This window comes from Nipponia nippon, unplaced genomic scaffold, assembly GCF_047370975.1.
Source record: "Nipponia nippon isolate SJK-2023a ecotype South Korea unplaced genomic scaffold, ASM4737097v1 scaffold_15, whole genome shotgun sequence".
Classification (NCBI taxonomy): domain Eukaryota; kingdom Metazoa; phylum Chordata; class Aves; order Pelecaniformes; family Threskiornithidae; genus Nipponia; species Nipponia nippon.
Window position 1 is genome coordinate 4,446,172 of NW_028262331.1, and position 26,518 is coordinate 4,472,689.

The 26,518-nt window shown below is 43.8% G+C and overlaps 3 protein-coding genes across 12 annotated transcripts in view; 1 reads left to right on the forward strand and 2 right to left on the reverse strand.

The window, feature by feature from the left end:
• The window catches only part of RABEP1 (rabaptin, RAB GTPase binding effector protein 1), a 51,339-nt gene extending 50,816 nt beyond the window's left edge, over positions 1-523 (reverse strand). Inside the window, exon 1 of one of the 2 annotated variants that reach the window (XM_087751432.1) lies at positions 381-523. In XM_087751432.1, coding sequence (XP_087607558.1) covers positions 381-414 — 34 coding nt within the window. In that variant the 5' untranslated portion in view covers positions 415-523. The remainder of the gene's footprint in view (positions 1-380) is intronic. The other variant, XM_087751430.1, reaches the window with a different exon arrangement.
• LOC148056292 (uncharacterized) lies at positions 413-24,125 on the forward strand. Of its 9 annotated transcripts, XR_015703405.1 has the most exons (7): positions 485-622; positions 4,433-4,518; positions 6,400-6,569; positions 11,034-21,621; positions 22,133-22,240; positions 23,310-23,414; positions 23,993-24,125. XR_015703405.1 is itself a non-coding variant. In XM_087751460.1 (3 exons), exons 1-3 carry the CDS (start codon positions 413-415, stop codon positions 6,419-6,421), a joined length of 318 nt encoding a protein of 105 aa, XP_087607586.1. In that variant the 3' UTR covers positions 6,422-6,614. The 9 variants fall into 9 exon arrangements, 1 of the variants encoding a protein (XP_087607586.1); XR_015703404.1 differs by having other exon boundaries at positions 23,310-24,030; XR_015703402.1 differs by lacking the exon at positions 11,034-21,621 and having other exon boundaries at positions 413-622; positions 23,310-24,030.
• Positions 21,125-24,815, reverse strand: IFT22 (intraflagellar transport 22). The gene is made up of 5 exons (XM_087751458.1): positions 24,720-24,815; positions 24,269-24,348; positions 24,049-24,138; positions 23,186-23,388; positions 21,125-22,232 (listed from the first exon to the last, which is right to left on the reverse strand). The coding sequence occupies exons 1-5, from the start codon at positions 24,756-24,758 to the stop codon at positions 22,084-22,086; spliced, it is 561 nt and encodes a 186-aa protein (XP_087607584.1). The 5' UTR covers positions 24,759-24,815; the 3' UTR covers positions 21,125-22,083.
• Between the last annotated feature and the right edge of the window lie 1,703 nt (positions 24,816-26,518).

The following is a 26,518-nucleotide window of genomic DNA, read 5'->3' on the forward strand; positions in this document are numbered from 1 at the left end:
CCCTTGCTCCACATTAAGCACATTTACAGACTAATAACCACCTGCGATGCCCCCCTCGCCCTCGCGAGGCCTTCCCGACCCACCTCTCCCAGCCGAGCTCCCTCCCTGGGCGCTCACCGCCCGCCCTGCCCTCTCACCGTCCGGGCACGGCTCCCTCCTGGCCCCACAGGCCTCTCCGCGGGTCCCCCCTTCGTGCCTGCCCCCGCCCCCGCGGCTGCCCCACGCACCCCGTCCCGGCGGATCCCACCTCCCCGCCGCCGTCACCACCCACCGCCGCGGCCCGGCAAGGCCGCCTCGCCCAGGCCGCTGCCCGCCTCCCCCCGGGGCTCCGCAGGCCGCGGCCGCCCGGCTCCGCGGAGCGAGGCCGCCTCCCCCTTTACCGTCCGTCGGGGGGCTCGGGCCGGGTTGGGCCATGGCTCCGGCGGGCGGGCGGCGGCGCCGCCGCGGCCTCCTCCGCCTCCAGCCGCGGCGTCGGAGCGGGAACCGCTACGCCAGGGGGCCCCGGCGAGAGACGGGAGCTGCCGGCCTGGGCCTCCGCCTCCTCCGCCTCATCCTGACAGCGGCCGCCGCCGGCGGGCGGAGGAGGAGGAGGAGGAGGAGGAGCGCCGCGCAGGCGCCCACGGTGAGACCACGGGACCGGCTGCCGCCACCGGGGCTGGGAGGGCCGGGGCCGCGCTGGCGGGGACGGGGGCAGGGTGGCTTCTCCCGGGCCGGCTGCCGCCGCTCAGCCTCATGCTGAGGTGCTTTGTCAGCCTGCGGCCGAGAGGGGAGGCAGAGCCGGCCCCGGCCGGGGCCGAAGCCTCCGCCCGTGACGGCCAGGGCCGGGGCGGCGGCGGGCTGACGGAGGGGCCGGTGGGGCTGAAGGCGCCCGACGGGGTTCCCGCCGCCCCGGGCGCGCCTGAGGGCCCGGTCGTGGCGCGGGCAAGGCCGGGCGGTGCTGAGCCGCCGCCTGCCCCCTCCGCCCGGCCTGTCCCCACGGCCACGGCCTCGGCCTCGGCCTCGCCTGCGGGCCCGAGTGGTCTCTCGGGCCGCGGCGAGGCCTTACCCCCGGGCTTCCCGGGCCGGGGAGACGTCCCTGGGTTTGCTTGCACTTAGGCTAGCCTAAAAGTATCGTTAGCTTTTACTATTAAGGCAATTGGTTAAAGTGACACCAACAAAATCCTATTCTGCTGTATGATCTGGGGAGGGAGGCAGGTGTGACTAGGATGGATGGCGGAAGAAGCCTGTCCAGCCACGGGGTCTCTTCCCCACCACACATGGTGCATGTCGGTATTGGTGGAGGACGGTGATAATCCTTCCACCTAACTGGAAGATTGTGTCTATGTTCCAGGTTTTTATCAATAAAAACGTAGATTTACATCCTTTGGGCACATGTAAAACCAGAGAAAGCAGTGTTGGAGTAGATAGGAAGATACCAAGTCCTGTTAAGGGCAGGATCTGTTACGGCTTACCTTTCTTGCGGCTTGCATACCCTAAAAATCAGTCATTTTTAAAGTGGGTCTCAGAGGACTTCACCCTTCCCCTCACTTGTTGCCACAGTTTATCAGGCCTTGCTGTCAAAATAGGTGGTATGGCAAGACATGGGATTCTGCATTTCATACTAAATTTTTGCTCTGTTAAACCAAATACAAACTTGAAATAGGGAGTCTTTGAAAATTAATCCTTTGCATTTTGCCTGTTCTGATAAATTGAGGTAAATCTTCTCAGTCTTTGCTGTGGTAAAAAGCAGGTTTAAACTGAAGACTTAACTTTTCAGTGTTCCCAACTTGCGGCATTTAGAGCTTTCTTTTCATAGGTATTTGGAGAATCCAGAGCTGCAGATTGCTCACAGAATTGCTGGCTTAGTGACAAAATGATCAAAGGACTAAGTATCTATCACTTGAGGTACATTTCCAGATTTCTTAGCTCCTGCTTAGGCTCTTTTAGAAGTAGCTGGATATTATTAGCATTCAACACATAAATCCTTTTGAAAATCTAGTCCTAACCATGGGAACTGAGCTCTTGAAACTCTGTCCTTGTGTGTGTTTATATGGGCACCCCAAACCACCCATATTAGCAGCTACTTTCATCTTGTTCATGTCAAGGCAAAATTCCCACATGTTTTGATCGGTCCTGGATCAAACCCTTATGCATCACTCCTGCTGCAAACAGAAAGTAAGATAATATCAAGCTTGATATCTCTTGTACCTACAAGTGCTTATTAAGGGATGAATATCATATCCCTTCCATCACTTCCATCATCAAAATATTGACTATCGGAACTGCAACATTTCAAAATCTGCATCAGAACTCCTGAGCTTACATATTAAACGGGATTTATACAGTAGTTTGAAGAATAGGAAAACTCTCAAGGGGCTCGTATTTGTTTCTTTCTTTCTTGTTCTCCAATCTAAAGCTGTACTAGCTGTATAGGTATGGTTCATACTTAATCTTTCCTTCTTTTTCTGGACAGTAATTGGACTCGACAGAGGCAAAGGTTTATGTAGTATCTATTCACAATGTCTTTGAACCTGGAACAAACAGGTAACTTCCTATGTGCCTCCCAAAATGTCCCATTTAATTCTAATCACTTGTAGTTCTTACAGCCTTGATCTCAAAGGATTTTCCAACATGACTCAACTAAACCTTAAATTTAACAGTGGTTTGCAGTCATAGAAACAGTTTTACTGCAGTGGCAGAACCAGCAGAAACCAAAAGTCCTGAATTCCAATCCCTGTGTTGTAAGTGTTGGACAAGCGCAGTATTAATGGATCAGTGAGATGTGGGTCAGATCTAGAGAGCTGCAAGTGAGCAGAGACTATTTCTGGAATAAGCTTCTCCAGAAATAATAGTGCTCCTAGAATCCCATGCATTTTTATCAAATATATTTGGCCTCGGAGTCTAACATGGGCATTTTCAGCATCAGCACCAGAAGCAGCAGACACAAGTTAATGGAAGATCCATCTTCCTGGAGAGTGTGTGCTGCATTAGTACAAGCTGGAGGAGTAGCTGTCACCTTGCACTCTGCCTGAAATTTAATCATGCAGGCTTACTGAAAAAGATAAGTTTGCAGCTTTTGTTTAAACAGCAACATCCAGTGACAAGCAGTAAGTGTGTGCACTCAGTGGTTGTCTGTGGACCAGGGGTAAACTGAGGGGGGCTGTGGTTATTTGGTTCCAAAGAGCATAGTGAAGTAATTTACCTAAGACATCTAGGAGAGAAGTACTTTCTTTTTGCCTGAGGAAAATAAAATAAACAAGTAGCCAAAGAGCTAATTAAATCTGTTTTCCTAATAGATCTGTCTTGTGGTTGACTGACTTCAGTGCTTATGAATACCCAAGTTCCAAATGAAACTTTTCTTACTTTTTTTTTTTGAGGATGTAAGAAGATTTTTCTCTTTGTGTGGCTTTGCTTTTTCTTTTTTTTTTTTTTTTTTGCCTTTAATTGGGGCACTTTAACCTCAACTAAAGCATCTATTTTCATTAGACTTTGGAGAATGTAATGATTGCTGTCTTTATCTGCGAAACTAGTCCCAGATCCTAAGTCTGGTTGAGTTACCCTGGCTCCATGTCAGAACAAGACCCAATTACATACATTGTACTACCACTTGCAGCAAAGTGTGCAGCTTTGGGGGAAGTCACTGCACACTCCAGCAAGTCCCTTGATGTGGATGATCAGAGGGCCAGGGCTGCGATCAGAGCGATGAAGAGTATGATCACAAAAGCTTTGTATTCATAGAAGTGAGGCTAATGAAATACGAAGCTAATTCCTTTAGTTTTGAAAGGTACAAAGTACTTGTTTTATATGACAGCTAAGCCGATTCTAGAAAGAACAGTCTCTTTAAAAAGATAAACTAAAGTTCCGGACTTGCAAGGCCAAGTCTACATCTGGTGTGAATTCAGTGGAAACAGACTGATGTGTGGGAAATGAGAAGCTGGCCTGTAGCACAGAATCAAAATGGAGATCAAAAAGACCCTCTGTAGTGTGCTGTTTCCCATTTATGTTGCTTTACTGGCCTACTGGCCACAGAGGAGTTTGATTCCGTGGTGCCCCATATGGTAGGAGTATGCAGTGAATTACAGGCCCTGCTCCCCAGCGTAGCTCATCTCATAAACCACCCACTGTTTAATTCAGATCATCCAAGAAAGCTGAGTAACAAGGTAGATTTGGGAAGTGGCTTTGTGGGTTGCCAAGACTAGACTCCACTGCACTCGTAGAGGAAGAAAATTGCAAAACTGAGGACCCTCAGCAAATAGGAGAACTAATTTCAAGAGCAACAGCTCATCTATCCCAGATGACTACCTGTAGGTGTTACACAGTGAAGATTTTGGTAACATCTCCTTCATTGGACAAACCATGAAATGACATTGTCTTTAGATGAACGCAACAAGAATGACTTGAATGTGGACAGTAAGCTATATGACCAGAAAAAATTGTGTGTTCTTAACTCCAGGTGAAGCCCAGGGAAACAGAAGTTGCACACATCTTGAAGGAGGGACTCAGCTGCTCACGACAGCAAGCCTTGGGTTCATTCAAAAGGCAAGTAACAGACTTGTCCTTCTAGCGAAAGAAGGAGGAAAGGCTATAGGGCAGGAGAAGAGGAAAACCAGAATTTATTGCTTGCACTTTATATATTTCTAGGTGTGCCAGAGTTTGTCTACTGTTTTTCTTACTTTTTATTGTTAAAAATAGAAAAGTGTTCAGAGTTTCCTAACGTTTAAACGTTTATTTTCCTTTTGTTGAGATTGATGTGTCATTAGCATTAAGTATTAGTTCTGCAGATATGAGGGTTTGTAGGCTTTGGTCCTTTCTTTTTAATGCAAAGCTTTTCGAGAAAATTTACATTCATCTAAGTATTACCATAAAGAGGTTGGTTAAAAATCCCAAACCAGTCATGCTCTTTGCTTCAAAAGTTATTCTGGAATGCAAGGAATTCAGTCTGGAACAATTACATTATTTGCAATGGTAACTTCTTAGCGAACCCTGGAATAGTTTATGTGGTTAAAAACCTTTTCAAGAGCAATTGAAAAATTATGTTATCCCATCTATTGTTTAAAGGATTCCATGTGGTACAGTTCTTTGAATATATGGGAAGCAAATGAAGCCAAAAATGAAAATTTGGCAGGAAAAAATCAAAGTGCTTGCATTGGCCCTAAATCTAGATATATGCACATTAATGATCTCATTTGAAAGATGTCTATATTAAGATTTGAAAGCACTCTGGGTTCCCAAGGGGCAAGCTCATTCAATATTGTGATCTACCATGAAACAAACCAATTTTTCTTACTGCAAAATAACCAAGGAATCAGAAACTCATTCTGTATGCATAACAAAGGACACATTAAGAGCACAGTCTTTTGGGTAACCTTGCTCAGCAATACTCCATTAGAATTGGCATTGCAGGGAGGCACAAAACCAATGCTGCTTTGTACTTACACACTGCTTCATTGGAACATCTAAAAATATGCTCTAAGCCATTCAGACTCACTATACCTGTATTAACAAAGTTACCTGCACCTGTCTACAGACACACAGAGAAGGATGCAAAGGGGTGCAGCAAATATTTTAGCAAACCTTCCCATAGCGGTTTAAACTGCTAGTGCCCTATAGCCTGCTCTGCCTTTGTGTTAGAGAACTGTTGTAGTGAAGCAGAGAGTGTGGAGTGTAGGATTGTGCTGAGCCATGCAGTGTTTAGCCTTAGCCCAAATCCGCCTTCATCAGTGATTTAAGCAGAGATGCTGGACTTGGTATTGTAGTAGTTGAAGTGTGGATGGACACGGTCCTCCTGCCAGCTCTGTTATTGTAGCAGGATTTTATAATAGAGGAGAGCGGGCACCAGCAAGGCCCGTGTCAGTCACCACACATTCATCAGACCTCACCCAGCAAAGCCCAACGTGATCCAGCAGCAGGGACAACAAGGGTAATGGGACCCCAGAGACAACTCTCTTGTTTTTCACTCTGTTCATGAGATGATAACTTTTCTTTAAAAAAAACGAAAATAACAATAGGGGGTTCTGCTTTTTTGGGCTGTTTTGCATGTAAGTATCACATGTAGTAGTATTTTTCAAAAAACAGACCGTGTTAGCAGTAGCATCTCATGCATTCAGCTTCCTAATCTTCAGAAGACCAGTTCATTAACATCAATAAAGTGAATCACATCAGATCTGCAGGACTGGGCCATTTATCCCATTTTCTTCCTCTGAGGCATAAGCAGATCAGATATCCCATAAATTTTAATGATTGCAATGCCCACTTGCCAAGAGAAGGAGGGAGTGTTGGAAGTACTGTAAAATTCATTGTCCCATGTGTGTTGTATTAAATGGTGTAGCCAAAAGATTTCCATGTTGAGACTTCAACAGCAGTGCTCATTTTGGAGTGTTTTGTTAATCCAACTGTTAACTCTCAGTATGTCCCTTTCAGAACTGTCTTGGGAGATACTTAGAAGAACATGATACTCAAGAAGACTGAGCAGTCTTTGTATAAACAATGGACGAGGCAGCTGAAGAGATGCCATAGGATTTCAGAGGATCACCAAATCTTTGCAAATCCTTCAACTGAACAAGCCCACGCTTCTGAACAGTTTAATCCAGGTAGGATTGCTGGAAGCTCCAAAAACGTAGCTCAAGGCCCTCCTCCAGGTAGGACTCTTCAGTGATTCCTGAGCCTTTTCTGGGGCTCTGCCTGTATGTCCAGAGGTGGACCAACCCAAGTACTTGTTAATACAAGTTTAAATCCCACATCTCAGGTCAGTGGGTAGACCCAGCTAGTCCAACTGTTTCTTATCAATGCCATCCCATCCTTATGAATCCTTTTATTCCCTATTTTCCCTGACTTCTCCTAGGTGTTAGAGTGGTCTCTCTATTTGCCTCTTTATTTTACTGAGTACCTTTTCCAGAGCTATGTCTCTTAGATTCAGACACATAAAATATTTTGTACTTCTATGGCACCTTTCACTGGAGAAAGAGCCTTTTAGTAGAGCCAGAGGAGAAGAAATTATCTCAGATTTACAGGCTGGGAAGACCCAGAGAGATAGCCTGATTTGCCTGGGGATACCCAAAAGCAGCAATAGGGAGGGAAAAAACCAAACATGGATCTCCTGTCTCCCTGTAGCTTTTTTTGCCATAAAGTATATTTCCTTTGCTTATTCATCACACCTTTAAAAATATCAAAGAGCTTCTGACCTCCTTTGAAAAATAGCTGATGACAAACATCTGTTGTAAAGTGAATATTTCTTAGCAGGAAAAATGGACTCATTTTCTATAGAATCTCAGTTTGATTCTCTCAAAAATGTTTGCTGCTGAGATAAGCTTTCCTGCCTTGCTCTTTCACCATTCATGCAGCATTAAGAAGCTTCCTTCTCCTCTGAGACCACAGGAGGTTTCACATTACGTTGCTAACCTCCTTCAGATCATCTCCTCCATGCACAATCCGAGTTACATTTACATGCAGACATAATGTCATTCAGCCTGCTTTATGACACTTAGATCTCTTTTGTTGCTATGGGGAACATTGATAAGGAACCAATTAGCAAATAAAATATTTGAGGAGAAATGTGAAATCCACCAAGTAGATTTGTGTGTAATAGGCAGTGACATTTTATTTGGCATTTGTCCTTACACTGTTCTTCCACTGCAGCTTCAGGCTACATTCTGTGTAGTCAAAACATGCTCTTCCCACAGGATTTAGAGGCTTAGACATGTAACTGTATCTGACCCTGGGGAATTTTTACAGTTCTCATGAGAAGAGGCAGTTTGCTTGCTTTGAAAGTGCTTTTCCTGGCATGAAAGTGCAAAGAGCACCCTCCAGTGTCTAATCAGAGTAAATACAGAAAAACTCAATGGCATTGATAAAAAGGTATCTCTGCACATCTCATAGTCGAGCTACATCTGGTGGGGCACATGATGATCTAAATAAAAAGAGGCTACAGTCAGTTGTAGAAAGAACTTCTAAGGGAAGACTGGCAAAGTTGTCAGCCTTTCAGGAAGACATGAGACGACCTGGAAGATCACATCTTTTAAAGAAGAGCTGTATTCTGAGTTGGAATTACTGATGATTGAGGGAGCAAAAGACACAAGCAGGAGGAAGTGGAGGGGGCAGTAGATGGGGCTGGTCAAGAAAAGTATGCAAATTAAATCCATGAAGGGAAGGAGCTACGGCAGAGAGAAAAAATCAGGCCGGATCCTTATCCTGTAATCCTTCCCCTTTGCAGAGTGGAATCAGCAAAAAGAGGCTAGGAAGTTGCACTGGCGGCTGAGAAAATAAGGGAGAAGTGACTTCAGCTGCCACTGCCCAGTCTGCACAGCCTTGTATTGCTTGGCAAATGTAGGTAGTCCTGGATTTCAAGAAGGAAAATGGTTTGGAAAAAGATTTTGCACAGAAGTATGCGATAAGTAGTAATTCTTATGTATGGCTACAGGCTTTTGTGGGCTAGAGAGAAGAAACTAATAGGAGAACAAGGAGTCCACGAGGCTAAAAATGGGTACAGGCAAAAATTAATATTATCTGAAAAGAAGTGATACCCAAACAGATGTCCAAGAAAAAGCATGCAGCTTTTCCATGGACTAGTGGTTGTGCAACAATCTGTTGAAACTCTAGGTAAACAAGGAAAGAGGAATGTCTGGTATATTAGGAACAAGATATTTATTAATCAAAGATGCAGAGTGCTCCAGTTTAGCACAATGTTTGTAGTAACATATCGCTAATATATCCTCCCTAAAATCAGACTTCAGGCTGTCATAAGTTAGAAATGCTGTAATCCAAGACAGCTCCTCTGTTGTGTTCAGTGTTCCCAGGAACAATTTAGCATGTGCTTGCTCTTACTCTTTTTATATTGGACTTGCAGAGCAGAACTCACTTCTTTGATTAATATTAAGCAGTGTTTTGTTTGTGCCCTGTGGCAGAAGTGCCCAGATGGAGTGGTTTGAATACTGAAAACATGCGAAGCATTTAATATTCTGTGGAGCTCTGTTAAAGTTGTCTGAATAGAACATCTGGTATCAAATCTTTGGATAAATAATTTTCTGCAAGTATTTGGACCTGCTCTGGGTCTCTGCTTTGTTCCAGCTTTACATTCCCTTTCTTGCTTCCCTGTTTCTAGAGCCAGTAGAGGATGGTTTATTGCCTGGTGCAACCCATTAAAGTCCCTTTGTTGGGGCTTGGCAATTAGTTGAGCAGAAAGAGTATAAAAATGACTTTGGCATCTGTGGGGTCGAAATGGCAACACTGACTAAAGATCTCCCTGAAAGGCTTTTTATCTGTCCTGAAGGTGATGGAGAAAGAAGAAAGAGCGGTCATCCAGAGACTTAGGGAAGATATTGCCTGATCCATCTGCGCAGTGTAACCCTGTTGGAGAGTTTTTGTCTGCATAAAACATGTCTGCCCCCCATAGAGACCTCGTGTGGATACATCCATGCAAGACCTCCCTGCCAGGGGAAGTGAATGGTATCCCACTGCTCAGCACTGACAGATCCCACTGCCAGTCCTGCTTTATGTGCAAGAAAAAGTCCTGCAGAGTTGAAGAGTGCAAAGGGGAAATGGGAGCTGTTGTCATGCTGTACGACTGATACCATACAACAGAGGGAAGTGCCCGTACTTGAGAGATCCACAGCCACAGCCTTCCAAATCACATGCCACTGCTGGGCACAGTGAGGAAGGGCAGGCTCACATGTTTTTCACTTCAGTAACTTGAGAGAGCAGAGGCGAGTCAAGGGCTGATGCATATGGACCACCTAATTTAGAGGTGTTTGAGATTAACTCCTTTCACTTTAGGAAGTGTTTCAGCTAAGAAAGGCTGAGCACACAGAGCTCCCATTACCCTTCCTGGGACTTAGGACACTTGGCTCCACTCCTGGGCAGATTTTTCAGATGAGTGGTGGTGTGAATTGCCCAAATTTACCTGTGCAGAGGCTCTGACTCCTGGAGCTATGACCAAAGCCATGAAAGAGCATCAAATGGGAATTCCTAAGTTGCATTCAGAATATAGTGAAGCAACTGTTTTACATGTTGTAACCAAGAAAAACATCTCACAATGTAACATTTTATGCTATTGAGGAAATAAGATATTTTGAGTTATATTCCTGTGGTGGGTTGACCCTGGCTGGATGCCAGGTGCCCACCAAAGCCACTCTATCACTCCCCTCCTCACCTGGACAGGGGAGAGAAAATATAAAGAAAGGCTCTTGGGTCAAGATAAGGACAGGGAGAGATCACTCAACAATTACTGTCAAGGGGAAGACAGACCCAACTTGGAGAAATTAATTTATTACCAATCAAATCAAAGTAAGGTAATGAGAAAATAAAAAATCTTAAAACACCTTCCCTCCACCCCTCTCTTCTTCCCGGGCTTAACTTCACTCCCAATTTTCTCTACCTCCTCCCCCCGGCAGCACAGGGGGACGGGGAATGGGGGCTGGGGTCAGTTCATCCCACGCTGTCTCTGCCGCTCCTTCCTCCTCAGGGGAGGACTCCTCACACTCTGCCCCTGCTCCAGGATGGGGTCCCTCCCAGGGCAGACAGTCCTCCATGAACTGCTCCAGTGTGAGTCCTTCCCACGGGCTGCAGTTCTTCACAAACTGCTCCAGCGTGGGTCCCTTCCATGGGGTGCAGTCCTTCAGGAGCGGACTGCTCTAGCGTGGGTCCCCCGTGGGGTCACAAGCCCTGCCAGCAAACCTGCTCCAGCCTGGGCTCCTCTCTCCATGGGTCCACAGGTCCTGCCAGGAGCCTGCTCCAGCACAGGCTTCCTACGGGGTCACAGCCTTTTTTTTTTTCCACCCTTCTTAAATATGTTGTCTCAGAGGCGCTACCACCATTGCTGATGGGCTCGGCCTTGGCCAGTGCAGGTCCATCTTGAAGCCGGCTGGTGTTGGCTCTGTTGGACATGGGGGAAGCTTCTGGCAGCTTCTCACAGAAGCCGCCCCTGGTAGCCCCGCCACTACCCTGACTTGTTTCCAAAATGTTGTTGAGTGGTGGTTAGATTCTGTCATACTGATGTTATCTGTCTATGATCTCATTCAATACAAGTAGTTCTGCAAACAGTGAAATCTTTTTTCCTGTAGATTTGTATCTTGGATTGTGTTTCGGCATGGATTCTCTGATGTTTAATGGGGATTAAGTTCATTTTAGCCTGTTTCGTCAATGACGGATGAATAATCTGTCTTCGCTACTTGGCCATCTACTTTTGTAAAGCTTGCAGGAATTAAATGTCTCAAGTGTGTCAAATCTGAGTGGGAATTATGAACCAGTTCCAAAGTTATTTGGGGCCAAATCATGTAAACAAACATGAACACGAGTCTCACTTTCTTACAAAAGCAAAAGGTAAGAATCAATTTTTTAATATTTTGTCCTTGTATATTACCTGCTTGATTCTATTCTGCTTATTTGTGATCAGTCATATAAGATATGCTTTATTTGTAAAGCTGTATGAAATACGGGAATTTTTTTGCCACATTGAATGCATATTAAAACATCATTAATTTATACTTGTTATGGGCCACACAAGAGATTACATTCTTTTTTTATTGTCCCTGCTTGAGCATGGGAAAGAGGTGACATGCATTTTAACTTACATGTGTGCACAGGCAAGTGCAGAGGAAGAACAGATTGTTTTTCCTTTAGAATTAGACCTCACCAGTTCTGGTTTGGAGAGGAAGAAAGGAAACCTAGCATTGAAAATTACCTTTTGGGTTGCTGAGTCCAGTCTTCTGCTTCTGCAGTGAGTCAAGTTCCCAATCTTTTTCATAAATAGATAGTGCTATTCAAAAACATGCTCTTTCCTCCTTGTTGTCTCTCCTGTCCTCCCAGTTTCCTACTTTATTTGGGTGTTTGCTCCAGAATTTCCATCTTTTGATAGGATGAAACCTTGTAATTTCCATGGTCAGTTTATGCATGTTTGTTCTTGTTCCAGGAATGTCTCTTAGGTTGCTTAGTTCTTTTCTACACCATCTAACTAAACTGAGACTGTGCACGTGCTCTGCTGTGCCAAGTCCAGTAGAGGAGGCAGGAGTTAGTCTTCATAACCAGCCCTTCACTTATTTCCCTCATACTTCAGCTATTCAGAGCAAATTCTTCATGCGTTTTTCATGATACGTCACACTAAGGAAAGTTCCTGTGGATCGTAGATCATTTGAGGAACTGGTCAAGTGAGAAGGGTGGTAGGAAGGTTGCCAGCAATCTCAGTTCACTGGCTATAGGAGGAGGATCTGTGTGCAACAGATCAGCCTAAGGGAGTCGTATGAAAATTAAGGTACCATGAAAAAAAGTGAGGAAATTATAGCCATTTTAGCTTGTTTGTACTAAATAAGAGGCCTGAAGTCTTTCCCTGTTCCTTCTATGTTGATCTTTCTAATGTTGCTAACATGCAGTCAAGGCTTCATGTGGTTTGACAGGGGTTTCTTGGGGCCTGACCTGGGAAACTGTAAGCTTCCTCGAGTTCCATGTGAAGGGTCAGGGTTCTGTACCTTCAGCAAAGCTAACTTTTCTTTCACGTCCTTCTCAGTGACAATAAAAGTCCATCTCGATTTTATTCATTTTACTTGTATAACACCTCTGATTAACCTTATCATCATCTCTCTGATTAATAACCCTACTAGCCATTCAAACTCTCTGCTTATTTTTTACATTGGAAATGTAACTTTTTCTTCCTCTAGCTTAAGAAATGGTTATATGGCTATGACAAATCGTAAGCAGGATTTAAGAAAAAAGCTTTAAAAAAATCACAGTTGCTTCTTTCAAACCTCCTTGACACCTATCCAATTTTCTGCTTACATTTTGAGAACAATCCTGTAAGTAAGACAACTCTGGAAGTCTCTCTCATTGCCTATTGAATCTTCTGCAAGGTTAGTTTAGTTTGCTTAATGTAAATGAACAATTAATTTAAAAATGAAAAGCACAAATAGGGAGAGCAATAATTCAAGAGGCAGAAGAAATAGATGAGACAAGAAGGTAAGAATTAGATCAGACAAAATTTGATGTGTTCAGCTTCACTTGTACCAAGGTAAAAGGTGGCATCTGTTTATGGTTGAAGAGGAGCTATCATGTGGAAACAGAACAAGAGCTAGAGATCAGGGTTCACTCATCTCCTGTTGCAAAGTAGCCAGATTTCTTCATTATATTTGATAATGGCAGATTAAGCCCTTGAATCTGACTTGGATCTCTAAAAGGTCCCAAGAAAGATGGCAATGGAAATTTTAAACCCAAATTTTGTGACTGCGGTGGTTGTTGCTGTGGAGCTTTTCCTTTAGGAGCCCTTCTGAGCTGGAACCAGTGTCTGTATTATGAAGTGACCCCACACGTCAGTGCTAAGCAGCCATGCTTGGATGCTGGGTGCAGAGGCCTGCTTCAGATTCTTTAGACGTGAGCGATTTCTGAACAATGCTCATCCTGGTCCCCAAGAAAACATATTGGCAGCCAAACATAACTGGAGCGGAATCTGGCTAAACTCATCATCTTCCACGTTGGTCCCCGTCCTCCTCTGAGCCTCACCCTGTGCCAGGAGTCTGCAAGGGTGTGTGTAGCAGGCAGCCATCACCCAGGAATCTCCCCTGTGCCTGGCAGATTGGGAGGGCTCTTTCCTGTTTTCTGTCCCCTTTCAGGACTGACAAAAGGAAGCCAGACACAGGCTGGAACTTGTGCCAAAGTCTTCCAAGTCTTTGTTAACTGGCAGGATGGTGGATATTGGCCAGTGCTGCCTGGGTGTAAAAGAAAAAGAAAATCAGATGGAGTCTCAAGAGTCTAACAGGAACTGCAAATGGTTGGGGATGAATGTCCCGACTTTAATTTTTGTTGGAATATTAAACTTTAACAAATGATGTAACAAAGAGCAATCCACAGCCACATAGCATATGCTCATATCACCAGAACAGAAGCACACACACATTCCTGCTCACCACACACGTGCTGTTAGTGATCTCTTTGCCAGGTTATTCCACCTTCATACTTAACTTTGATTGTTAGCCTGGCTATAAGAATATACTGTCTACCTGTGTGTCAGCTTTTCTATCTCACCTGTCCCTTCTTAAGTCATTGACCATTTTCAACTACATCTGACAGAATGAGAGAAGTCTCAAAGTTATGAAATGCCTAAAAAAATCATTACTATAGGTAGCCATGTCTGTAAAGAGAATAAGGGAGGAAGACCTTTCTAAGAGGATAGAAAATCTATCTTGGGTAAATCCTTAAGACACAAGTCTGTTGGATACTGGCCTTCAACAGCACTTAGCATAAAATGTTTGTTTATCTAATACTACTAGGTTTTTCTGGGGCTGGCAAATGAATTATTTAGTAATGGAAACTGCATGTGTATCTGTTTGGCTTCTGTGGGTTCATGTTATAGAAAACTGCAGGAGCGTCTGTAGGGATCACAACTGCCCAACTTTGTGTCATAGGCCCTGTGTCTTAACAGGACACAGAAATTCCCATTTAGCTGAGTAGAGAAGAGAGCACAGAGTGGCAAGTTTTAGCTTTTATTGCTAATGCTGTGTAAAATAACCTTTATGGTCTGCAGACTCAGACCTGTGCAGGTCTGTGTGACTAAGATTTATTGCACCACTGCCATATTTGTACATCTCTCTCCAGTTCCTGGATATGAAAGAAATTAAAGGTCCAAAAGTTCAGCTTTATGTTAATAGATCCAGATATACCCAATATTTAACTTCCCTGGACAAAGGAACTGCGTCAAGGGTTGGCTTGTCCTGTTACGTTGTGAAGGTGTCAGCACTGTGTGCTGCAAAGCTTCATGCAACCTTAGGGGAAAAAAAGGGAAAAAAAAAGCCAAGTGTATGCTCAATGGAAAACAGATGAAGTTTTCATTAGATATTACTTTTAATGATCTGCTTTAAAAGTAAAGATACACCATTCCGAGCAGAAGAAGGGCCTCCTAATAGCTTTGTTTAGGTCCCAGAGTCATTATCTTAGCTACAGATAGGATTGCAAGATCTTTGTATCATTAGGAGTTCCAGTCAAACTTGCCTACCATTATTAGAATTCCAAACACAGCAAAACAATTTTGGGGCCTTAACAATATTTTTCCCTAAGATGTATCTTTATTTAATGATTCAGAGTTATTATTATGGGCCTGGCAGTTGGTTGCTCAGTTTCTGGAGTATTACCATTTAACCTAGGTCAGAGTAAAAATCCTGGAATATTCATTGCAGGGCAGACCTTTTGCTTCTTTGAAGGCCTTGTTTTCACAGTCAGCTTTGGTGTGACTCCTCCAAGTGGCCTTACTGGCTGTGAGAGGTGACCCCAACAGTCTAGAAAGCCTGAAGATCCTTCCTAAAAAGATGAATCCTGCGATGTGTGCCTGTTGGTACTAAATCAACTTTTGACAAGTAAAGAACAATGCAGTCCCAGGGTTTTAGGAATAGATGGTTGCTGCCAAACCACAATAAATGCTTTTGTCTGGAACTCATGGAACAGTAACATAGCAATGGAGGGTGTACCCTTGTCTAGTATTCCCTCTGAGCAAATTCTCAGAGACGTGTTACCAGGATTCAGATAAATTTCATGGAACTAGTAGAGAAATAGGCTTTCATTTCCTTACAAAGGGAGGAAGAGACAATGGAACTCAGAAAAACATATGGCATTTTTTTTGTTCCTGTCTGAGAGTTATGCAAGCAAAACCCAGTGCCCATCCTCAGACAGTACTCTCTCAAGTGAGACTCACGTGAGAAAATTTGTGTTACCTTTCTTCTGTTACAAGTTGACAAAATTGCTTTACTTCCTCTGCATACGTATAAATACAACCTGTGTCTTCAACTGATCTCCAGCTGGAGGGTATGAATCAGAATCCAAGCTTCTCAAAGTTCAAGGAAGTTTGGAGCTGATGTTCTGGTTCACTGTCACCTCTGTAGAAAATATCTACATAAGTAAAAATACCTGCATGAATAGAAAAGAAATGAGCCGCTTGTTTTCATAAGAGAGAGACTAGAAGGATAAAGTCCAGTGACACTCTATCACAAACTATTAATTAAGCACCGCTCTGAAACCAAGTAGGTTTTTCCCACTGTTTGTTAGAAACCTTCTTCAATTTCAATAACAAGAGTTATTAATGACTAGTTTGTTCACATATATTATTGTGCCAAAGCTGTCTTTTAGTTTATACACAAATAGAATGTGAGCCTGAATATTAGGTTTCTCCTGCTTTTTGTCTCTTTTAGGGGAAAAAAAAAGAGCTTCAATATAAGGTCACCTTGTATTCAAGGTCAAATTATTTCCTCCTACAATTCAAGGTGGGGCAGAGAATAAGCAAAAGGAGCACATGACAAGAGAGTGCTTTATATTTAGGTTTGTGTAACTTAGTCAGAATAGTCCAGCCTTTTAGCAACAGCATCCCCACTCTGATGATTGCTCCTGTTATCTTATGTCCAGGTAAATACAGTCAGTTTTCTTTCTTTGTGATATATTTGCAGAAGTCCAGCATGTGCCCTCTCTCCCTATGTTGCTAGAGTATAAAAACCAAACACTTCTCATACAATTGTTTCTTTCTTCTTCAGCCACTCAGGTGGCCCTTTTCTGATTCAGTGTAGCTTTGGGAGCATGGGTGACCAAACCTGTACACCATTTGCAAAAAGCCAGTTCCATCAGGCTGGTGGTTACAACAAGAGGTAAGAGGTTTCCAGATACTGTTGTTTGTGAAGAGGACTGATGTTCTGAGGGTGAATTCTCAGCAAATTCTAAGGAGGTGCTTGTAAGAGGTATCTAGTTGTGTAAACCTCAGTCACTCACAGGGGAATCTTGTCCAAAGTGAATAACGGAAGATGGATCAATGCAAAAATGTACACCTGCACTGACAAGAGGCCTGCTTCATACATGTGAATCAACCCCCCGAACTGCCTGGAGTAGTAGCGTATGGTATCTTTTATTCACAAGTGCGGTAGTGTCTCTGTGTGCATGAAGAGCGCTGACTACAGCTATGTGAGTTACTGTTAGAGTGTTTCTAGCGTCTCGGGAAAGGCAACTTCTCAACAAGGTAAATTGATCTTTTGGGGAATCTTTGCTGCCCCACTGTGAAGACTGGGGAAGTGATAAGAGGAAATACTCACAAGTGACCTCCAGAGCAAGGTACCCCTGTTGAGAAGTTGAGTAGTTTAAGATCTGATTTTAAGAGGTCCTGGATACCTTCTAGAAGTTGCTTCCTAAAGTGTCTGCGCATCAGCACCCTACGTATTTTAAACTGAGTATGCAAAAACACAGCATGGATGGGCACTCTTAAATGTGGTGGCCTACGTGACTTCCTCGTAGTCACTTGGCAGTTCAATAATAGAAATAGGAACATAGGGTTTCTTATGTCTATTGTGTCCATTAGAACAATACTGCTGAGAGCAACTGAGACCAAAGGCCTGGCCTTCAAAATATATGACTTGAAAGGAAAGCTGCATTTTTTTGGTAAGGTCCAAATGTATTTCATTCGGCTTTGCTGCTACTCCCAAAGTTTGGTTGTAAACAAGTATGATTTTTACCCTGGAAGCCACACATCTGGATTGCAGTGCCTGTAACTGTTTTCATCATCACAAGTAGTTATTGGTTTCATAATGTTCTGCGTGTGCAGAAAACAGCTTGTAAGAGGTAACCTGAGCAAACTCTATTTTATAATTGAAGAGCTTAAATGTCTTAAATCACCAGTCTGCAAGATAGCCACAGCCATTAACTTTCTATATATGACCCTGAAGTCTTAAAATCCTGCATTTCTAGCCCTGCAGAGTTCTTCTGATTCTGAACTGCTCTCTGTCAAATTTCCATGCTGTTTTTCCAGATAAGTCAACTGTCCAAAGCAATGATGTACCAACTACTTTTGTGGGAGATGAGTGTGAACTTGAGTAGAGCTCACCTATAGCTATTAACCTTTTTGTAGCTATACAGCAATAAAGCTTTGAAAATAATTTCTGTGCATCATAAATGTAGTGACGTAAGCTGTCAGGATTATCAATGCTCAATGCCAAGTGACAAAATAATGTTGCACCTGAATAACTTCTGTTTAAGTAACAGGTGGTTTTCTCACTGAACAGTTGGCATACCCGGGAGTCTTTGGATTCTGCACTGTGGAGGCTGAATGTATTTGAATTAATTAATATTTAAAATGCTCTATGTCCCCGATTCCAGCCTCGGTTCCCCAAGCCATGACAATGCAGGTGATGGCAGAAAAGCCACTGGAACAAATAGCCAGGGAATTCCAGTATGGACAAGGAACCACAGGAAGGGACAGGGAACTCAGAGACTTCCAGTTTGTGCACAGTTCATACGAAGCAGGGGTCTGGGGGCACGTGGCTGCTGACAGAATGAGAAGGGGACATGAACTGTTCACTCTGAGGGACTGAGGACACCTAGAGAAGGCTACATTTGTTTGGAGGAGCTGGCAGACGTCACTGGTTCTCTGCCTTCCCTTCCACTTCTTGGAAAGGTCATCCAAAAATCCTTTCCAAACTTCCAAGCACGGTGGTAAGGTCCTCAGTGTGGAAGGGTGAAGTTGAGTGCATTTGCTGCAAATTTGCTGTTCTGCTCCTAAATTGTTCTTACTCCTGGTTAAACCTGTGGCTTGCCAACTGACTTCCGTGTAACTTGTGGCTGATTACCTCATGTCCCCAGTTTCCTTTACACTTGTCTGGGCAATTCTTTGCTCTCCCAAGTAGAAGTATGGACAGAGCCATAGAACTGTCACTTACTGACCACGTCGCTTCAAGCAAACAAATAGGACTGCACACCCCCAACCTGAGTAACGCCGTGATGTGGTGGTGTTTGAAGCTCTGCAGCCCTGCTGATAGCACAGGGAAGGCAGGCTGTAAAGGGCAGAGTCAGAGACGTAACGTATGTTCATCTGGCATTCTCGTACCCCTCTTCTAACTGGGTGTTTCTGTTGACCTGTTTCATAAATCATTAATAAATGATACTTCTGAATAAATACTTCCTCTGTATCTTCTCCAGTACTAAGGATTAATTTTGCATGGGGCTGTGCATTTACTCTGTTCTTCAGCAGTCACAGAAATTAATCTCTTTGCCAGATTTTATGAATAATGTTCTACATTTATTACACATTATGACCTTTCTGGATGATATAAAGTCAAGTCTAAGGATCTGTCTTTGCTTCTGTCTAGCAGTATTTTTCTTCTCTAATGAACAATGTGTTGCAGTATATAGATACCTGTAACCTACATCCTTTTTTAAAGTTTAAAGTAAGATCATGATTAACATTTTACATGAAACAAGGTGGTGAGGTGGTGAATAGGAGAGTTTATTGACTTTTCAACCCTGGAATCACCCAAACACTGGTTTACATTCCAAATAAAATATTTGGTGGGTTTCACACCAGTCTTTACCAGTGCGTATCACAATGTTGCTGTTGGGAAAAACTGAATTTATTAAGGCAGCATATTTTAAAAATTGGCTTCAGCACCACACAGCTGGCAACAAGAAAAAAATAATCTAAGGCAGCATGTAAAAAACTTGTTCTCTAGTTAGACTGTGAATTTTCCAATAACTGCCTCCAACAGACCACCCTATGACACTGATTGCAAACATATAAAGCCTGGTTGTTTCAAAAGTCATATAAATAAAATGTAGATGTTGAAATGCCAACCTCCCACTATTCGCCTCCAACCTTTTCTTTTCATCTCTTACTGTTCATTTTGCTTTTGTCTTTCCTGGTGTCCTTCTCACTGATGTTTTCTTTCAGTACCCCCTCTTTTCCTCTCAGAACCAAGCAGAGCTTTTCGTTTTAATGGCAGAATAGGAGCCAGCAGATAATGAAAAGAAGCTGGGGCGCCAAATTCTGTGAGCACACCAAGCACCCAAGAACAGAACAGTGCAGGTTCTTTGTGTGTGCGCACAACTTCACGTGCCGCACGCCGGGTACCAACCTGAGCAAACCAGCGTATCATTGAAATAGTAATTCCCTGAAGTACGAGCCTAGCTCAGTGTGTTCTGTTATTTGTAGCCATTAGTTTTACCACTTGGAACTGTTCTAAGATCTTGTAATCTTTCACTTCACGTGCCTTTGTTTTAAATAAAAAGGGCTTAATAATCAAAGAGAAAAATACCCGGGGAAGTACGAAACACAACTGGGATGAAGAGGCTTTCAGACTCTAACAATGCGTTTGTTGATTTTGAGCATGATGATGTAGAAGTGCTTCAAGCAGTGTATGAAAACAACTGAAAAATCTTCTACCTGAAAGCAACAATAGAAGTAACTTATTTTGAGCTGCTACAGCCCGTCATTGTTATACCACTACAATGAATCCCATTGAAGGGGACTGACAAGAAAGGGAGTGCTAATTTTTTGCTTTGAGACCCGCGGTCGTTTTGAGGAGGCCAGGAGAAGACCTGCGCTACTGCTACAGCAGCCTGTGACGGTGCACCACACCCTGACCGCTCGCTGCTCTCACTGAAGCTTTCCAGAGAAAACCCTGAAGAAAGCCCCGATGGCACGCTGTTTGAAGGCCAGGAGAAGGATGTGTAAACAACTGAGTAGATTTTTGAGGCATTTGTTCTTGGAAAACAATATTTGCGCAAGGATAGGCTACTCATTACTCAGAAAAGACCGAACTATGAAAACAGGAAAAATAGTAGACTAATTAACCTAGATCACTGAAAAACCCAAGAAGCTCTGACTCCTGTTGTCTTGAACTAAAATAGATCAAGTATTTCCTGTTTTATAAAATGCTTTCTGTAAGGGATGCTTACTAAAAGACAAGGTTGGTGAGAGCACAAGGTTGTTTTAACAAATATACTTGTAAAACAGCTGCAGCTCAAATATAGCTGCATGGCATGAATATGCAATGAAGCAAAATCTGTAAAATTTAGTGCTGTAGATCAGACATAGTTCTGACAAGGCATTGATGTCACACTTCACAAGGTGAGCTGCAGTACAAGGTGAAGTGGGATGATTCTCAAGGATTTCTGCAGTTCCCAGTCCCTCTCTCCTGTAAATTATCTTTTGAAAAAAAAGAAGTGTGTGCCAGTATGGATGGACACTTCTGTTTTTCATTTTTCATTTCTTTGGCTATTTGGGTCGTTGACAAGTTTTTGTAAATGTCTCTTGTTGGAGCTAATTAGTGTGAAGTGTACTACAAATTTATCACTGTTTTCCTTAGTAAAAATTAAGTCGATAAGAGTTCCACAAAAGGATAATTAACTTTTCCTTTGAGAACAAAAGGGATGCATTTTAAAAATGTTTTTATTGCTTTAGTACTTGCATGTTACAAAAAAATGTCTGCCACAGCAAAACACACTAAGAACAGGGATGAGTGCAAACCAAACAAATCAGAAAGTAAATTATGTATGAAACCACTTATTTCAATGCAACAGGGAGCAGTAATACAAGTTTGGAAGCGGCTTCTCCTCCTCTGGAGAACGCAGAACTTTTTTTTCTCTACTGGAGTTCCCGGCATAGGTCAAAGTATTGCACTACACTGAGATTTCAGTTCTTTTCCTTCCAGAAAGACCTAAACATTGTCCCCAACAACACGTTTATTTTGTTGGAATAGAAGAAAAACTTCGCCCTGAGAAAGACTGCAACCTACTCTGTCTTGCCAAGGCAATAGCTGTGAAATGTGCTGTCTTCAGATGCTGGACAGAAAGATAAGGAGAGAGAACTTGGAACATAAAAATGTGGATTCCACACGACGACTACGTCTCAGATCTCTATTCCAATCGGTTTGTACTGACTTCCAAAAGCATAACTTCTCCAGAACACAGCTAGCATGAGCACTTTACTCAGATGCTTCAACAGAACTCCACAAATCTTATGTTCTGTCAGGCTTTCTTCTCTTAGCCCCTCTACAGAAAGGGATCCAGAAGTGAAGGGATGACCGATACCTTTATCTTTTGGTCCACACTAACATATTAAACAATACCTTCCTGTACCTCTGATGCCAAATGAAATCAAAGTGCAGCTAAAGTTACCCAAATTCCTGGATGTGCAGCCATCTCTTTGGCACCACAGTGCCTCTGATGTCAGCACTTGTTTTTTTCTGGTTAAGTCATAAATTGTGCGTGATTTTCTCCGAAGTGTTTATAGGCTGGCAAATTCTCATTGTGAGGACCTGTTCACAGGCTAGTATAGCTTACAAAGTGAAAATAATCCTTTTTCTTCCCTGTTCAGTATTTCTTTTAATGTTATGAGATAATGAACATTTCTTCCCTCTCTCTGCTCTCATTTATTAAGGTGATAATGCTTCTGAAATATTTCATAAATTCCATCCGAACATCTTCAGGATCTTCTTCTAAGTTGGAATGTATTAGTTTCAGCTTGTTCAGCGGCGAAGCTTTGAAGGTAAATAAAAAATAATTAGGTATATTCCTTTTATAAAAGAAATACTCACAGTGAAGCTTATAGGACAGCTCAGGCTGAAGTCAGTTGGTAATTCGGTAGTATCCAATGTTTGATACCCCAGATAGATAACATATAACATGTGCAGAAGAAATGCATCATAGCTTGTTATCATTACAAACAAGTACAACTCGTTGCTAGATTAAATTCTTCAAACATTATTAAAGCTTGAAGTACTGGTTTTGGTCTCACATTCGGTTAGGCAGAATCAAACAATTCAGCACGGAATTGCAATTTTACTATTGAAGTGACATGACATTCTTCTATTGTGACATGACATAACTTCAAAATTATGGAATGATATTGTTATGTTAAATATGTATTAATTTATTAATACTTACAATAAATATGTATTTGTTTGAACACTGGAACAGGTTGCCCAGAGGGAGTGTGTGTTCTCATTTGTATAAACAGCCACAAATCATTTTGCAGTATATAAAGTACCTATTACTAATTTTAAGAGGAAGATGATTAGACGTTTATTTCAAAGGGCTCCTATTCTTTTGATTGATAAAGGACAGGCTTAAATGGCCTCAAACATGTCAATTAACAAAAGATAAAATTGAACGTAAGAAACAAACTACTAGTGACAATGACATACGGCTGCAGACATCAGGAGTTCTAATTCCCGGCTCAGCTACATACTCACTGTGTCATCTTAGAGAAGTCAAACTTCTTGCCTTTACTTTCCCTTTTGTGAAACAGGAATATTGCTCACCTTCTAGATGACCTTTAAAATTCATTATTTCTGTTTTTGCAAAGCAGTCTGGTTTTCTTTGATTGGCAGATTTAAATGAAAAATGCAAGCCATAAGGTATGAACAATTTTAAAGATAAATAGATCAATAAAAAAACTCTGAGTTACAGATAGAGTTTTCCATCTTCTTACCCAAGGACAGATTTTCTGTGTCCCCCGCACTGCCTGGCTTGTGATGTGCAACTAGGAGACACTGACTATCCAGCAGTGGCTGCTGCTGCACAAAACAAGAGTACCACATTTCAATTTCTTTCAGGTGACTGGGCAGCTCAGGATTGAAGATTATTATTACGCCGTGAGCGTCCTTCATCAGTGCTGGCCAGCATGTTTCAAACCTTGAAAAACAGGTGCATGGAAAATGGTAAGATTGATAGCTGGCAAACAGAAACATGCACTCAAACTTGCTCAAGTTTTTTTTTTCCCTCCTCAAGAACACATTTCAGTACTTTATTATAACATCAGTAATCTTGACAGTGATCTGTTGTATTCCAAATATTTTGACTTACCTATTATGTTAGTTGGTCCTATGATTTGCTGACAATGTAGTATTTGGTCAAATGCTTATTTAAACTTTTTCCTTAAAAATGGATCTGTCCAGTTCTCAATTGTACCTTTTGGAAATTAAGGCCTAAATCATATATATATGTTGTTTGAAGTCCACACACATAACTTCAAAGGGATAAAGGCAATTCCAGAGTAGGCCTCTGTCTCCTGTACCTGTAACTTCATTCTAGGAGCTATGGACTTTACTGTTATACTCAGTCCTTATCGAAAACAAAGTTCAGTGTCAGCTGGGATCACAGCAGAGAGTACCTAGTATCAGATGCTTTTTAGCAGAAACTATAAAAAAAATACAAAGGGGTAAAGAGGCAGGAATATTCCTCATGTCAAAAAGATCATTGGTTTTAGGCCTTATGTACAAATATTTTGTGTAAACAGAACTATTATGAATTATGTAGCCTGGAGGAAGTTCTGGAACAACAATGCTGGCTTACTTTTGATCACCACTGCAATCCCACAACTCAAATCGACACCCAGCTCCCTTGCTGTTACCGTTGAAGTTCGGCTTCTCATACTCCAGGATCCTGTGAAAATGAGTGGATACGTGATGCGATATCATTCTACACACCACTGCAACCAGAAAGCAGGACTTTCTGAGGGGCAGACAATTGTCAGGGGGTTGATTCAGTCAGCACGCCACGAGGTTTCGCTCACCTTACACCTTGTGTCGGGCTGTAGCTGCCAATCCCTTCTATGCTCTCCGAAACAAAGTTCGCCAACACTGATTTTCCAGACTGGCAGAAAGCGGGAGTGAGAGACACCCGTAGGAATTTAATGTGCCAAAGCCACAACGAAGAGAAGAGCACGGTGTCTGCCCAGGCACCCTGCTCCCCCTCCAGCTAGAGCCCCTGTGCATGCAGGCCCGCCCCCAGGGACCCCTCCAGCCTCCACAGCCGCATCCTCTGCACGGCGGTGCCGCCATCCCGCCACAGCGGGCCCCGCCCAAGGCAGGACGCGGGGACTGCGGCCCTCGGGGGGCAGGCGCGGGCCTTGGGGAGGGCGGCCGAGGGGCCGGGGCGGAGGTGAACACGGCCCCGCAGACGGGCGGCGGCGGGGGGGGGGGGGGAAGGGGGAGAGGGCTCCGGCGGGCCCGGGGCGCGCTCACCTCGCGGGGCCCCACCAGCAGCACCTTGGCCCTCAGCATGGCGGCAGGGGGCGGCTGCTCCCGCCCGTTGCCCAGCAACGCAGGCCTCCTGCCCGCGCCGGGGGGGGGGGGGGGTGGTGTTACAGGGGAAGGCGCGCTGCGATTGGCGTGGCCGCCGTCACGTGCCGGCGGGCGGTGCGCGCGCAGGGCTGGCCGCCGCTCAGCCATCGTGAGGTGATGGCCCGCTCGGCCGCCGTGCCGCCCCGCCCCGCCCCGCTCGGCAGCTGCTGTCCCTCTTCTCCTCACGCACAGCAGCGCCCGTGGCGCGGGAGATGGACGCGGCCTCTCAGGTATCCTAGCGGTGGGTTCGCCCCGCGCCCCTCCTGACGGAGCTGGCGGTGTGGCAGCGGCGGGCTCGGGCCCTGTGCGCACCCAGGGCTCCCGCACGCTGCCCGCAGTGGGGTTTGCGGCGCCTGTACGGCCTTAAACCCTAACCAGCGTGCCCTGAGGGGACTCCCAGCTTTTGTGTCCATCGGGCGGGACGGGCAGCGGATCGTCCTGCCCGCACTGTGTGGGGGAGAGGTGTCCCCTTGGCCTGTCTGTCCTCCGGAAAGCAAGAGTCAGGCTAAGATACTAAACACACATAAAAACCACGCAGTGCTCATGCACCGCTCTGGTGTCCGCCACTATCCTGAGAAGTGCTGTCCTTGCCTGAAGTTTCATTGCGATTTTAACTGCAGATTCTCCTTGAATGGACGATGAAGCAAGCTCTTCAAGTTTCTTATTAAGGCTTGTTAGGGGAAACGAGGCTTTTTTAAATTGCAGCTTCTAAGAAAAAAACATCTGGCAGACAGATGTGCTGTTCCAGGGCTGTTTAGTGCCCAGGTACAATAGAAGTTTTAGACGAGCTTTCAAATAGGGCCTCTAGGCGCTACCATAATGTAAATGTTTATTACTAGTGCTACTAATAAATGTGAACCAGAATTGCTCTGCTCTCACTGAGGGGGTAGAGCCTTTTCTGTCACACTGTAGACTTATTTGCTGTTTCGCTCCTTATGTAGGGGTAGATTAGGATGGTTCAGGGTGGCAGTGGCATCACACCATTCACACAGTATTTTAAACTTCAGAAACCCCTTTGTTTTCAGGTTGGTGGGACAAAGACAATGAAAAAAAAGTAGTTGCACCTAGCGCTGAATTTGATTCTGCTGTAGCAGACTGGATGCATATTTTCTGTTTGTGAAGATCCATGTGTGATTCAGGACCAAACTCACAATGAACTGGGACAGCTCGTAGTTAATCCTTTCTGCAGCTATGTTGTTTCCACATTTCAGACCTACTAACTACCGAAGAAAAGACAGAAAGGGTGACCCAGAGGGAAGAAATTAGGACAGCCTCTCTTATTAGCTGGCACATGTTATTAGCTGCCACTACCACATGAAGAGAAATGGGTTATAAAGGGTCCTATTGTGGACAGCAGCACAGAAGAGGGGGAAAAAAAAAAAAAAGAGTAAGAGGTAACTGAAACTGGGTAAAACTGGCTGTTTGTGCAGCTGCCCAGAAAGCAATTAGGATTAATTTTTAGATGAAGTGTCAGATAGGGTCTTTGTGTGTTTATATTACCCACTGAAGAGTAAGGAGAGCACAGCTTACTAAGGCTGCAATTTTTGGATTTATCCATGTGATTTAGGGTTTGAAGTCACTTTAGAAAGTGGGAGTTAAGCTTCCAAGCCACTTAGGGTGGTGTTTTCAAAGGCATCTAAGTCAAGTACATTTGATGTTATCAGCACCTGCCTTAGGCATATGGGTAAAGTTATGTTAGT

What these genes read in the sequence shown, in the direction of transcription:
- IFT22 (XM_087751458.1), bottom strand. Translation starts at nt 24,758, where the DNA reads ATGCTGAGGGCCAAGGTGCTGCTGGTGGGGCCCCGCGAG. An exon ending in AGCCCGACACAAGGTGTAAG is followed by an intron (nt 24,139 to 24,268) that starts GTGAGCGAAACC and finishes TCATTTTCACAG; the next exon opens with GATCCTGGAGTATGAGAAGC. An exon ending in CACAGAAAATCTGTCCTTGG is followed by an intron (nt 22,233 to 23,185) that starts GTAAGAAGATGG and finishes TTACCTTCAAAG; the next exon opens with CTTCGCCGCTGAACAAGCTG.
- LOC148056292 (XM_087751460.1), top strand. Translation starts at nt 413, where the DNA reads ATGGCTCCGGCGGGCGGGCGGCGGCGCCGCCGCGGCCTCCTCCGCCTC. An exon ending in GCGCCGCGCAGGCGCCCACG is followed by an intron (nt 623 to 4,432) that starts GTGAGACCACGG and finishes TCTTAACTCCAG; the next exon opens with GTGAAGCCCAGGGAAACAGA. An exon ending in GCCTTGGGTTCATTCAAAAG is followed by an intron (nt 4,519 to 6,399) that starts GCAAGTAACAGA and finishes TGTCCCTTTCAG; the next exon opens with AACTGTCTTGGGAGATACTT.